The 13,353-nt window shown below is 39.7% G+C and overlaps 1 protein-coding gene across 4 annotated transcripts in view; it reads right to left on the reverse strand.

The window, feature by feature from the left end:
• The window catches only part of RB195_019477 (uncharacterized protein), a gene marked incomplete at both ends in the record, with an annotated part of 72,996 nt that overhangs the window by 11,151 nt on the left and 48,492 nt on the right, over positions 1-13,353 (reverse strand). For 2 of the 4 annotated variants that reach the window (XM_064187333.1, XM_064187335.1), the window contains one exon: positions 6,398-6,498. In XM_064187333.1, coding sequence (XP_064043212.1) covers positions 6,398-6,498 — 101 coding nt within the window. Of the gene's footprint in view, positions 1-3,831; positions 3,950-6,397; positions 6,499-9,511; positions 9,671-13,353 lie in introns of those variants that run through there. The other 2 variants (XM_064187334.1, XM_064187331.1) reach the window with 2 other exon arrangements.

The raw sequence follows: 13,353 nt of genomic DNA on the forward strand, positions 1-13,353 counted from the left end.
AAAACTGTACGAAAAGATGGATTTTGGAGGATGTTTTGCTAGTAAAAGTTACTAGTGTTCTTATTGTAAGATTGAGATATTGGAGTATTTTGTAACACTAGTGTGGCGTATCTATGTATTTGTTAGTTCAACGAATGTTTAATTCGAACATTCACCGTGCAAGAGAATCTATAGTCGACACAGAGCGTGAACAAAAACCGCTTGTGAGCAATGATCTAACGATTGCAGCAGTGCAAAGAGAAAAGAAGAAATGGTTCACCCAAGGAAAGGGCGTGCGTTGCGGTGCGCATACGCAGTCGCCCGGCTGAATACCTCAAGGATTCACTGCTGGCAAATTGCTGCTGCGGAAAAAGCAGAGCCCTTCGAACTAGTGCGAAATTATCCAACAACGGTGTTTGTGGCAGTTCTACAGATGGCACCTCAGTGGGCACAAAGAAGGCGTAGAAGAAAACGTCGCTTTGAGTGAAATGACAAAAATTCCAAGCAGCTTGAGTTTAAGGCTCGAGAAATGTAGGCTTAATGTTGATCTGTACCTTAGTTCAGAACAACTCATTCGATCAAGAAAAAATGGAAGTGATTAACGTGAGCGAATCCAAGCCATTCTTGAAGCTATCGAAAGCACAAGTTCGAAAGTGCAAAATGGAGAAACCACTTGAAAGGGAAAAATATGGTGCAGGCTGGTATTCCCTGAGGCATGAATTCCAGCACAAAGTGCAGTGAAGTAAGCAGAGTGCGAAACGACCTGAGTTATTGGTCAAAATGTCGATTCAAGGATAAGAAGAAGAGTAAACTCCTGCAACACTCACTACTACATACGACAGGTTAGAAATGAGATTTTCTCTCCCAGTCTTTTTTATGAAGCGCGGAATTTTCTGAGAAGAGTTTTATCAGAGAGGAAGAAGCTAATTGTCAAGGTTATTGCTAACTTTTATATATTTTTTTTTCTCTTTTGATAAAGCCCTTGTTATTAGATCATTCTTCACTGTTGAAAAAAATTTTGGAGAGAAATCTTCCTTCTAAAATTGCTACAGTCACTTTGCTACTTTCACCAACTTGCCATTATTGAAAAAAAATCTGCGGAGGAGGTCTATTCGCCCGTTTTGTTATAATTAAACACTACTGGCAATTGTTATTTTACAAAGATTGCTCTTCCGGATCTCTGCTGCTGAATATGAAGAATGCCATATCGAAAAACTAGAAGAAAACAGCTATAGAATATCCAAGAGAACAGGACGCATGAAGAAATCACTACGGGCACATCCCTGTGAAGGTTAATCGCAACAAGGCAGCAGAAATTGATCGAAAGCATGGTTTTTCTCGCTGAATCCAAAATGTTTCTGAGAAAATGGCGGACATAACTTAAAGTGCTTCTTCAGTAGGTATGCTCTTAAACAATGGTAAACGAATCGGATCGGAGAAGTGCGGAGAGTTAAAATTCCTAAATATAACGACATCTAGTGCAAATTGTAGGTTTTGAACGGAGACAAAGAATATCGAATTTGAATAGCGACAAAGGCAAACACGTCTATAATGAATGTTTTGCCTTGTTGTAGCATCGGAACCCTTTGTTTCGAAAGTGTACACTTTTGGATTCAGAAACATTTGTAGGATTGTATTTCTGCCGTACTCTCATGTAATACTTGCGTTCGCCTAAAGCAGATTTAGGGACTCCATTGCGCCTACGATTACAATGCTAATCGTGTTACGTTTACACAAAGTAATGAAGCAGAAATTTGATCTCTACAAGCTAAAACCTTAGAGGCACCCTTACAGCCAATCGAAAACTACTTTTCTGCGACTATGTAATCCTAGTCGAAGACAATTTTACGGAGAAAAAAAGACATTTAAAATGATGGAAAGAAACGACCTCCGAGGATCTTGTCGCATTCTTTGTGTCTGCGAGCTTCTGGTTCGAAAATACAGCCAAGAAAAAAGTTATCCTCATTATATGCGATATTTTGGCAGGAATTTCGGTTTACAGTCTTTGGCAGAAGATGAATGCAGTTTGTTTGAAGTGTTCTGGGAAAAAGCTAAAAACGATGCAGTCAAGTAAGTGGATTTGAAGGCAATTCTGAGAAATTTATATGCTTTTGAGTAATTGATGGAATACGGGACATATAGCTACAATTATTCTTATTTAGACAATCCCCGTACCCCGTCAAGTCAGGAATCAGAGGTCTCAGTTTACCCAACTAGGCTAGACGGGTGGATTTTACCACCTATGACGCACTGCGTCAGGAACTGCTTCGTCGACATCGTCGCTACTCAATTTTTGTTGGTTTTAATTCGTCTACGTTGAGAATGCAAAAAGTTACCTCCTTGGGCAAACTTATGCCTTTGGGTGCTCTTGGGACATCAATATCGATGGAGGATGTTTCACGCTTTACTGATATTTTTGAAAACTACTTACCGAACCCTAGGTACTAGTGGAAAGTAGGCAAAATCACGAGGAACGCAGCAGTTGAAAATCGCTTTGTGTTAGCTTCCCGATGTTAGATGCTGAATACGCTAGTAGCGATTAATTTATAATGCCATCGACGTTTTTAAGGCTGTCAAAGACCACCCGAAGCATAATTGGAATAAAGACTCGACTCCATTTAGGCGATGTATATTTGTCACCAGGAAGAAGAAACGAAGGCAAGAGCCACAGTTCAATCGCAAAAACAATCACTGAAACGCATCAGAAAACCAACTACTCGAGCATCAAGAAATCTATCAGAAAAAAAGAGCCTATCCGGATGAATGCAAACCCCGAAGAAAAAGTTCATGTGGAATAAGTACACATTATTTTACAGCTGTATTTCATATTATAACTATGTGTCGTGATATTAGTGGGTAGCGCAATGTAGGCACATATTCTAAAGCTACATGATACTGCATAGTCTTTTGCGATAACAAGCTAAAGTATTGCAGTGAAATGTTCCACAAACTTGATAAACCTACTCTGTGCTTTTGGATTTCGGGAAGTATTCGATATTCCTTACTGGATTCTCTTCGAAAATATCTTGTAGAATAAAAAACTCTAGAATGGATGTTATAGAATTGCGGAAAGAATGTCGCAATTAGTTTATTCAAAGTATTTAAAGACTGCTCTCGTTACGTATGGATTAAGCGAAATGATCAGTTCAAACGAATTCAGGACTCGTGTGATAAATGAAACGCTACGATCACCTTCAGGTCAACAATATGGGGAAAAGCACTGATAAAATGCAGGAGCGTTTCAGCGCATTGGAAGTACTGCTATGTTACAATGGATACGTTTTTTAAGGAGCAACGTGACTAAGTAGCTCTTATCTGCTTTTTTTGTCGTAAGTGCATAGTTCGGAATTCGGAGAATTAGCTTCGTAACAATTCCGAATTCTCTATTTTTTTCACATGCGAATACATTATTGAGAATAAGTGCTGCAAAGGATCTGGACTAATAAAGAATTAATCCAGGACCTTCGCGAAAAAAAAGTTCCAGTTTCTTTGCAAAACGAGTGAGAAAGCCCTTTTTAAAATAACAATCTTAACCTTATCATTCTAGAAAGCACACTAGAAATTCTTAAAAGGAAATAAAACGAGAATTCAGCAATAATACAAAGTTTTTTCAGAACCAGAAATAGACCATTTTCAATAAAATGTGTATGGATTGCTCTGTTTAACAAGCAGCACGGGACGCCCATAAAAAAACGTAGTTGTGTCAATAGTCTCTGCTGTGACAACAAATTTTCCAAATAAAAACCGTGTCTACGACATTTCGTCACCTCATAAATTTGAGTGAGTAGTGCGAAGGAAAGGGATGTTGTAGGTGTGTGAACGGAAGAGGAGAAGAGGAGAAAAACACGAGTGTTAGCCAGCGATACAAACTGAATCGGCGCCTTTTCCACCTCGTTCGTCAGTCCGAATCAATAGCACGGAGCCGTCGTCGTTGTCGTCGTCGCTAATAATGAGTCCGACGATGGTAATTCTGAACAGAAGCGGCGCCTAGCGGAAAACAATGTTACCCGCAACAAGTAGCCTAACACCTTCTAACGAAGAACGATGAGTTCGCCCTGAAAGATCCGTGTAGGAGGATTTCTCTCTCTCTAAGGTGGGGCACATTGGCAGCACCGATTCCAGATTTGTTGCAAGTCAGAAGCAGAAATAAATCGCCGAATCCTTCTCGATTCCCAGCTAAGGCTTCGTCAAGCATAATTGCCCTGTTTGTCAATGAAAAATTTAAGCGCAGAGACGTGGCTACCCGTTCCAGATTTCTTTTAACGAGTGCTCCAAAATATCATCTGAAGATGGAACTATACCTATTTCTAAGGTCTCAGCATAAATTAGCATTACTTTGCCCGAGCATACATTTTCACTACGAAGACGGATGTTGCCCAGCTGAAGGTGAGGATAAAAAAGTTAGCCTGATATTGTGTGGTCACCAGTAGGTAGAAAGTGAAGAATGAATACGATAGACGTAATTACTATTTCGGAGCCAAGCGAAGACGTTAACCAGGAATATTTTACAGAATGCAGCTCTGTGCAAACATACATCACTCCCCGTATTTAGAAGACTGTCATTCCGCTTACACCCACTCAGAATGCTGAGCTGGTAACGATTGCAATTTGCGCGGCGTTGAACCTGAGATGCCGTTTAGAGATCTTTGTTTCAATTTCGGCATCCTTTCCGGTTTTGAAGAGTGTAAAATCTTCTAAACCAGGAAAGATCCCAAAAAACTCCAAAAAGTTTGCTCGGATTAAGTCAGTATCATGTCAAGGTTCATGAGAAGTCACTGATGAAATTATTAGATTTTAATATTGAGCGAATGAGTTCCTACATTTTTTCTGAAATTTACTTCCACAAACCCCACGAGGAGGACTTTTTATTTTTGGTAGAGTAATATTGCAACGCTTCAAAATAAATTGGTAGCTGTTAATTGTCTTGGACTGTTGTTATAATCTTTCAAAACTTCATTATTGAAAATAATGGATGGTCCGCTTCCTGAAAAGTTTTCGAGCTGTTCATAGTTTTTGTTTTCGAATTTTGAATAAACAATTCTGAGGTTTCTCGCTGCCTGAGCCGTACTGGTGCTCGCAGTGATTGTACTGATAGAGAAGCACAGATCCGAGCAGTTCATTTTTTTCGACATCCACTTCGGCTATCTTGTTCAAGCTTATTTTTCTAGAGCGACATAAAGCAGAGCCGCATTTCCTAGCACTGGTAATCAGTGTGTGCTTTGGTGCAAGCGTTACGATGACCATACACTGTCCATACAAATCCGTTTGCTTTCTTCTTAAAGGCATCACCCCACGAATCTGAGGTGGTGCAGATTTCAGGTGGAGTATTCGTATACAGGATGGGAGACTACGGAGAGGGGGGGGGGGGGGGTAATTCCGTCCGTTTCTTCTTAATTGCCGTTAAAAAACGGCCCGGAAGTTCATTTTTTTTTCTTCATTCGTTTTGGCGCACCATTTTGTATAAGAGGTTCGACTGGAGTGCGCCAGTCTTGTGCGGCTCCGCATCTTTCGGGCCCTTTTTTTACGGCAATTAGCAAGAAATGGACGCAATCACCTCCCTCTCCGTAGTCCCGCATCCCGTATACGAATACTCCACCTGAAATCTGCACCACCTCACATTCGTGGGGTGATGCCTTTAAATCATCTTCGATGAAAAAGCAAAAGAACTTATTCACCAACCTCACACACATGCGATTCAGTTTATAAATGATAAAAATCCAAAGTAGCGACGCGCAAACAAAGGATAAACGATTGTAATTCGTCGGTGAAATTTAGCTCTCATAATTAATAATTGTTCTCATAATTAAAAAAAGGATAAAGTCACTGGCGTATCAATCCACTTGGTATGCGCCAACGCGTTTTACTAGAATTCGTAATCGTTGAGGTTTTTGAACGCGTGTTGGCCTCTGCACTTACTTGCGGGACCACCCGATGACCAAGTCAGTGTTTTTATCCTCCCAGACAAGTCTGGTACCAAGTTATCGATCCCGGAGGGATGAAAGGCTTGGTTTGCACTAGGACGGATTCGAACCTTCGACCCTGTGGCTACAACGGACCTCTAACCGACTGCGCCATACCCGCCCCGTTCTCATAATTGTGGACGAGAAAAAAATTCCTATTTTGGTTTGTTAGTAATGGGAAATTCCCTAGAAGAGCAATCTAATTTTTGCACAAGCTGCATGACCAAATATCCTACAAGTACAAACCTTAGAAATATAGGACAATGATTTCCGGAAATCGCATACAAAACTGGCTGAACTGGCTAACCCCAAAACAAATAGCAGCGCAGAAGCGTTTTCGAATTTTCCAAATCAGACTTGATACGCAGAGGTTCCATCGATTGCATTCGAGGAAACCTCTGCGTATCAAGTTTTATTTTTGAATTATCGAAGAAGAATAAGGATAATAGTCCGCGTACCTGCTGGATCGTGGACGACATGGTTCAGCGGCGATCGTGGGAAGACCGGTAGCGCTTGTTACAGTCGAAAAGGTGATGTTTGACACTCGAGGTTTCGAAGTCTGCAAAAAATTGAAGAGAATAATAAAGAGGCAATTTCTCTTGAATAGCAGTTATTTCCTACCAAAAATACCTATTTCAACCTAAATGAAAACTGCAGCGATGGTATTGAATTTCATCCTAATTTATACTTCTTTTATCATCACACAATACCCACATCTAACACACTGATGCCGTTGATTTTGAAACTTCTCAACAGCAGCTCTTCAGCAAAAAAAAAAACTTTTTACTCTTTAAATTGAGTAACATCAAAGGAGTAAAATTTATGTTTGTATCACTTGTTCACCTTGTTTCTTCTCCTACTCCAATGCTTACATTTTTTTAATTATCGCTATGTGTTTCCTCACGATTGGACGAGCAGCTCAGAGTCATACGATAGGAACTTCTCATAGGTCAACGAAAAAAAAAACAGGAAAAAGAAGAGAAAAACTGAATTAGATAGATGCCAATAAGATGATGTCTATAACATTTCAGTCAACTCTTACTCTCTTACTAGGTTTTAATATATACACTATTTTGAGCATGATGGCTAAACGAAATAAGGTATGCGATCACGTCAATCCTCCTCCGATTACTCCACGCACTGTTTCGTAACACAGAGCACCTGTTACTTGTCGGAATGTCAGAAGAATAATGCAAGAAGATCCTGAACTGTAGACGTTGCCCATTTTCAGACAACATGTCCATTTGCGGATTTGCAGAGCGTGCAACATGTGGGTGAACAACTGCATCTAACAACAACAACATAGCTTTCTGTTATTTTTGTCGAGAACACAGTCATTACCGATCGTAGATTTCTTGAGTTTTCATCAACAGCTAGAGTGCGCAAAACTCACTCAAACTCACTAATGCAAACAACAATGGCAGAACAATACTTTCACAAGTACGAAAAATCCTGGGGAATTCCAAAATTTCACTTCCTAAAATTGTTTCAACAAGCAATTGCTTCCATTTTTGTGTGAAGATGACGGTTCGTTGCCGTTGAGTCGAGTGACTACTTAACGATGCTTACTTACATCTACACTACATTTGGAATTCAGCTGTTGCATGACAGCCAGTATGCACCATAAAGTACACTGTTCGGCTTCTTAACTGAGCTCTACCATTCCATAGTTGGAAGCCTTTTTGAGTGTACGTTGATAGTTAAGAGAAACTGAACTAAAATGATACAAACCTCCAAAACTGGATGACTGAAACCGGAGACAGACACCATCACTACTGTATCAGGGCTGCCGCAGCATTTTGTGAGGTTCAGAAAAGAAAAGATGCGGCGGATGGCAAAGTTTCATATTCGAAAGAAAACTTGAGGGAGGACGAGACAAAACGGAGGGTTAGAATGCCAAAATCAAAGCTTACCCTCCCCTTTTTCCCCTCGCCCTCTTCCAAAAGGGTTGATTGAGCTAGAAAGGCAGTCGATCCAAGGCAAACACAGGAAGGTCCACATAGCGAAAACATGTGTGTGGGGAAACCATGGCGGAGATCGCCTTCCGACAACATCACCCGGATACATTTTCATCGAGCAGTAAGCAGTTTTCGAGCACTCCGGCATTATTTTAGGCGTCACAAAAAAGCTTCCCATCGCATTTTCAGCACGTTTTCTTTCCATGCAAACAAAAACAACATAAATACTCTACTTTTCACTCTATAGAAAAACTTTTCGCTCTATAGATTCAGGTATAGAATTTCTCTTAAAAAAAAGTAAGAAATATTGGCAATCAGATGACAGAGGAGAGCTGTTAGTGAGGAGATCAAAGCATTCAGAATAAAAGTATAGTTAAAAAATAATTTTGATTTATTCTAAGGTAATAACACTTCTCTTTTACCCCTTCAAGAAGTGGAAAATTCCAAAGTTCTGCACGAAATCGCTAACTTTTCTTTTTGTTTCTTGGTTTAGAAAAAAAAAATTGGACCAAATAGCGAAATAGAGTAATGTTGTAAGTTTGACACTGGAAAAACTAGACATTTTCAAAGCTAGAAACTTACAATATAAACTATTGTCAAGTACAAGTTGTTTGCTGATAAATTTTCGAGGAGATTTTTCACAGCTTGGAAAGAATGGCTTTTTATTAATCTTCGATGGAGCACTTTCGTGAATTTCTGAAGAGAATGGAAATTTCGGACCAACATATGATGTGGGGTACCAAAATGCTCTAAATAACCTCCTGATTACGGATGTAATAAACATTTTGTCCAATTTCGAGAAATAAGCGGAAATCCTATGAACACCCCTTCCTTCCATGCAGATGTATCCGCGGGATATGCCAATGGAAGGATTGCGGAGGTGTGAAAGTAATTAACGGGGCTTAAGGAAACTTTGCCCGTTTTCAGGCCACGCATTTGTCAGAAGTAAATTCTCGAAGTATATTTGAAATCAGCAGCTCATTTACTTTCGAATGGTACTTTCAAAATTTAATTTTGGCCACTTCCAAGAATTCCGACGGTTTGCGACGGATTTTGGGACACAAGTTAGTGGCGGTGTTGTACATATTTATAGCTATTTTTATAGGATTGCTTAGAATTTGCTATACTTTGTTGAGGACAAAGCGCCAGAAAATTGCATGATAAAAGAATTTAATAAAAAAGTGTAAAAAATTTAACTCTTTCCATTTAAGAGATATTCAAGATATGCAACTTTCTGGTGATCACAATCTCCGAGGTGATCACCTGCCACTTAGGAAAGAAGCATATGATGCTTGGAGTGGGCTCTGTTACCAGCAAAGATTGAGTTTGAAAATAGAAATATTAAATTTTCACCCTTTATGGATTATGTAAGTGACATGTTGCTAAGAACTATTCGAGGTTCAAAACATTCAAAACCGAATAGTGAGTTCAAACGATTCATTAGATTAGAGCCAAAAAAAATCCGATATTAATTTAAATTTTTCTGATAATGCTTTTTTTCTGCAGCTGCATTAGGAGAGAACGCAGACACAAAAATAATATACTGCAAGCCAAACACTCCTGTGCTTATAGTATCCAAATTAAAATTCATGAAAATCATATACCGATTTTTACCTGAGGAGATTCGGCTTCGAGACATGTTTGTATACATTTGTGGGCTTTACTATCCAAACCAAAAACTTTGGCGAACTTTTTTCGAAAAAGTGCGGAGTAGATTAGGGTCTCTGAGTGCCTCGATGAGCGGTTCGCTTCTGTTGAAGTTGTTTTCAACATCGCATCTGCAGAAACACAGGATAAACAGCGATGGTCTAGAAAAAAGAGACGAACGCACACGAACGAGACAATTTGTAGCAGTTCACAACAGAGTTGCTGAGAATAGGAGCGAATGAAGTGAAGAAACAAGGAAGGGTCGAGTGTGAAACGTGGAGTATGGATTGAGGAGATCTGCACGGATATCCAGGAACATTAAGACTTTCATCAACATCCACACAGATAGCGAGTGAGATGCATGAGAGGCGCAAATTAGGGTAGTGGGAGCAGACATCAAACATCGTTCCATCTTCCGACTTCTACTACGCAGCCAAGCTTGACAACATTTTGTGTGAGTGGCAGCTGCAGCCAAACAGAGCAATATTGCCTCAATTCATCCCATTATCGAACCTGGATTCTTCCAGAAAACTCCCGTAGGCTACGGGAATAACAACCACAACCACACCATCAGATCACAGGATCGGCAGGAAACAAATATGAGCAGCAATACAAATGCACTGCTGAATCATATAAATCTGAATTATATTGGACTATCCATGGTTCCAGATCACATAACCATAACATTGTTATTGGAACAAAACTTCCACCAACTAACCAGGACCAAGAATGAGGAACGATCTCCACAACCTCTAAGTTACTGGCGTGCTCATGTATACTACCGTCTGTTGTTTTCAGGAAAAATAAAAATATACAGCACTGTAGTGTCGTGTACTGATCTCAATGTTAGCTCATGAATGTTCACTCTGTAGTCCTTTACTTATTCATACACACAAAATCTACACTAAGACAAAAAAAATCAATCTAATACGCGAGTCAAAGAAAAGATCACCACACTCCATTTTTTTAGGCAAGGAACTGAAAACAAGTGTTGTCTTAATAGCGCTGGATGAATAAAATCCTCTCACGAGAAATTAAAGGTTTCCTTATAGGATATCTTGCTAGCACTTTGTCTTTCACAAATTTTTCTCCTTATTTCTAATGTTCTTGGACAACATCAAAAATTTTTCACCTCTTGTCCACAGTTGTTTTAACCTAATCAATTTGTAGTATGCTGATTTGTGTTTGTTCAAAAAGTTGTTTGTTTTCTGGACAGTGTGTTTGGGCACCTCTGAGTTCCATAAACAAATAAATAAGTAAATAAATGTGCTCGTTATATTTGAGAGTGGTATAATGTATATGGTCACACGAGTGATGAGGAATGGTCATGCAATAGAGCTTCTTTCTATTTGGAGAGAAGCTCTCACTCATCGATTAATATTGAATCAGTATATGACTCCGAAATCAACTAAAATCTGAAAGAACCTCTACATTAAAGGCATCACCCCACGAATTTGGAGTGGTACGGATTTCCGGTGGAGTATTCGTATATGGGATCATAGATTATGGGAAGGAAGGATTCCGTCCATTTCTCCTTAATTGCCGTAAAAAACGGCCCGGAAGATGCGGTGCGTGCACAAGGCTGGCGCGCTCCAATCGAACTCCTTGTAGAAAATAGCGCACCGGAACGCTCGAAGCCATATCTTCCAGGCTGTTTTTTTACGGCAGTTAGGAAAAAATGGACGGAATCGCTCTTCTCTCCATAATCTACGAGCCCGTATACGAACACTCCATCTAAAATCCGTACCACCTCAGATTGAGGAGTGATTCCTTTAAAGGAAATGAGCAAGTTCCAAAGAATCCTCGCAATTCTCGGAGAAATTTTTGCGGCAATTGTCAGAAGTTTGACGTTGATCGAAATTAAAAAGATCACGGCACAAAAATACTGTAAATGTTCCTTTGTGGAACCACAGTTTGCATTTGAAATCAGGAAGAGATTGTTTAAAAAAAGAGTATACTAACATTAAACTACTCCTTGGTTAGAACGCAGAGTTTGTATGCTTCTTCTGTAAAATGTTTTATTGCTATTGTTATTTTATTCGATTGTTTCTGTATATTCTATGTCAGTTAGTTCAAATAGTTGTTCAATCGCAAATAGTTCAAAAATTGTACTCCTGAATAACTGAAAAACCAGCAAAAGTTTGCAGGATATTTCGCAAAATTGTCTAGATGAGGTATTAACTTTTGTTTTGAAAAATGAAGAAAGTAATACCTAAAATTCAAGAGGAAATATATGGTGGAAATGAACACGGATAAATCTTCATGGGACCGACTGTTTGTAGCTGGTGACGCAGTGGAACGCGAATGTCTCAAGTAGTACATAACACTGTGCCATTGCGAATTCTCGTGCTTAATAGAAATTCGTTTGGAAAATTGATGAGATGAAGCTGCATTGGAACTTTGCAAGGTCTGTGAGCTCTGTGAGAAAAAAAAGAGCAGCGAAGATGAACGTAATTCGAATTTGACAGGGATCATTCGAAATCAGGATGAGATCGAAAAAACGAGGGCATCGAAGTTGCAGATAACGCAGAGATTCTGTGGAGATACTCCAGAGATTCGTTATTTGCATAAGAAGTGCCTCTGCCTAACAACAAAAACTTCTCATAAGGAATTTTGACAGTGAGAGGGGAAGAGAACAGCGCGTGATAAAGTGCATTACGTGGAGTGCGGAAACCGATGGGGTGGGAGCAGGAAAGAACATCCGGCACCGTCAGGAAACTACCAATCTGAAGATTTTCACGTAAATTACAGAAATGTCAAGCAAATGTGCCCTTATATGAATCATTGCAAACCTTTCAAACCTTACGTTTCCCTAATGTCAGTCAAAAAGGGGACTGGACGTAGAAAGATTCGCTTCATAGTTGAATTGATCTGGGACCACTCCTCTAGCATGCGATACAAGTAGTAAAAGTGTTTTTTTATTTTCGTGTGAATACCATCCAACTAATCCTTAACAATTCTGGGAAAACTACGTTATTCCTGGGTCCTAGAACACGGTATTTCGAAAAGAGCAGCAATAGAGATTCAAAAACGTCTTTAAAAAAAAGTGACACAGTAGTTGTTCTCCTGAGAAATAAAGGAAAGAAGGGTCCCAAACTCAAATCTACCCACCGTATAAAAAAAAACAAACGTTATGCTCCTATGGTAAAAATTCGGAAAGTTATCACACAAGGAAAAAGGATGCAGAGCACGGATGTAGTTTGTAGGCGAAATCCAAATTGTCGCAGATACAGCAATCATGTGAATCGAGGTTGACTACGGTACCTGATGTTCAAAGGCAGCGTATCACGAAATTTTTGTGTGGAAACCTACTAGAGAACATAACGTTTGGAGTGTCGAATACGAATATGAGCGTGGTCCCACTCAATTTCCACCGATCTTCCTAAAAAACGGCATAGGAGCCGTCTTAGTTCCTAAGAGTTACGCTAGAAAAAAGCCCCTTCCGCACGCTCCGGTTCCATCAGCAGCCTATTCTCTGGTTTTAATTGAACATGATGGCGAGAAGACCTCATTGATCCTCGATCGCTCGCTTGTGCTCGCGGCACGAGTGCATAGGCGGTGCGCGCTACAGTAACTATTAGGAATCTCCCACGCCGTTTTTTTAAGGAAGATTTGAGAGAATAGAGTGGAGTCACGCGCACATCCCGTTTCTTATGTTTTCCATCACGTTCCACGTCAATTTGGTGATTCACGGTCTTTAATCAAAAAATATTAGGATTTCGTTGCGCCATCTTTGTAAAAGACGGAAAAATCTCGAGTACAAATTGAGCACTTTTCATTTCCGGATATTCGGTTCAGGTCTTCGCTAT

This window comes from Necator americanus, chromosome II (assembly GCF_031761385.1).
Source record: "Necator americanus strain Aroian chromosome II, whole genome shotgun sequence".
NCBI classification, from domain to species: domain Eukaryota; kingdom Metazoa; phylum Nematoda; class Chromadorea; order Rhabditida; family Ancylostomatidae; genus Necator; species Necator americanus.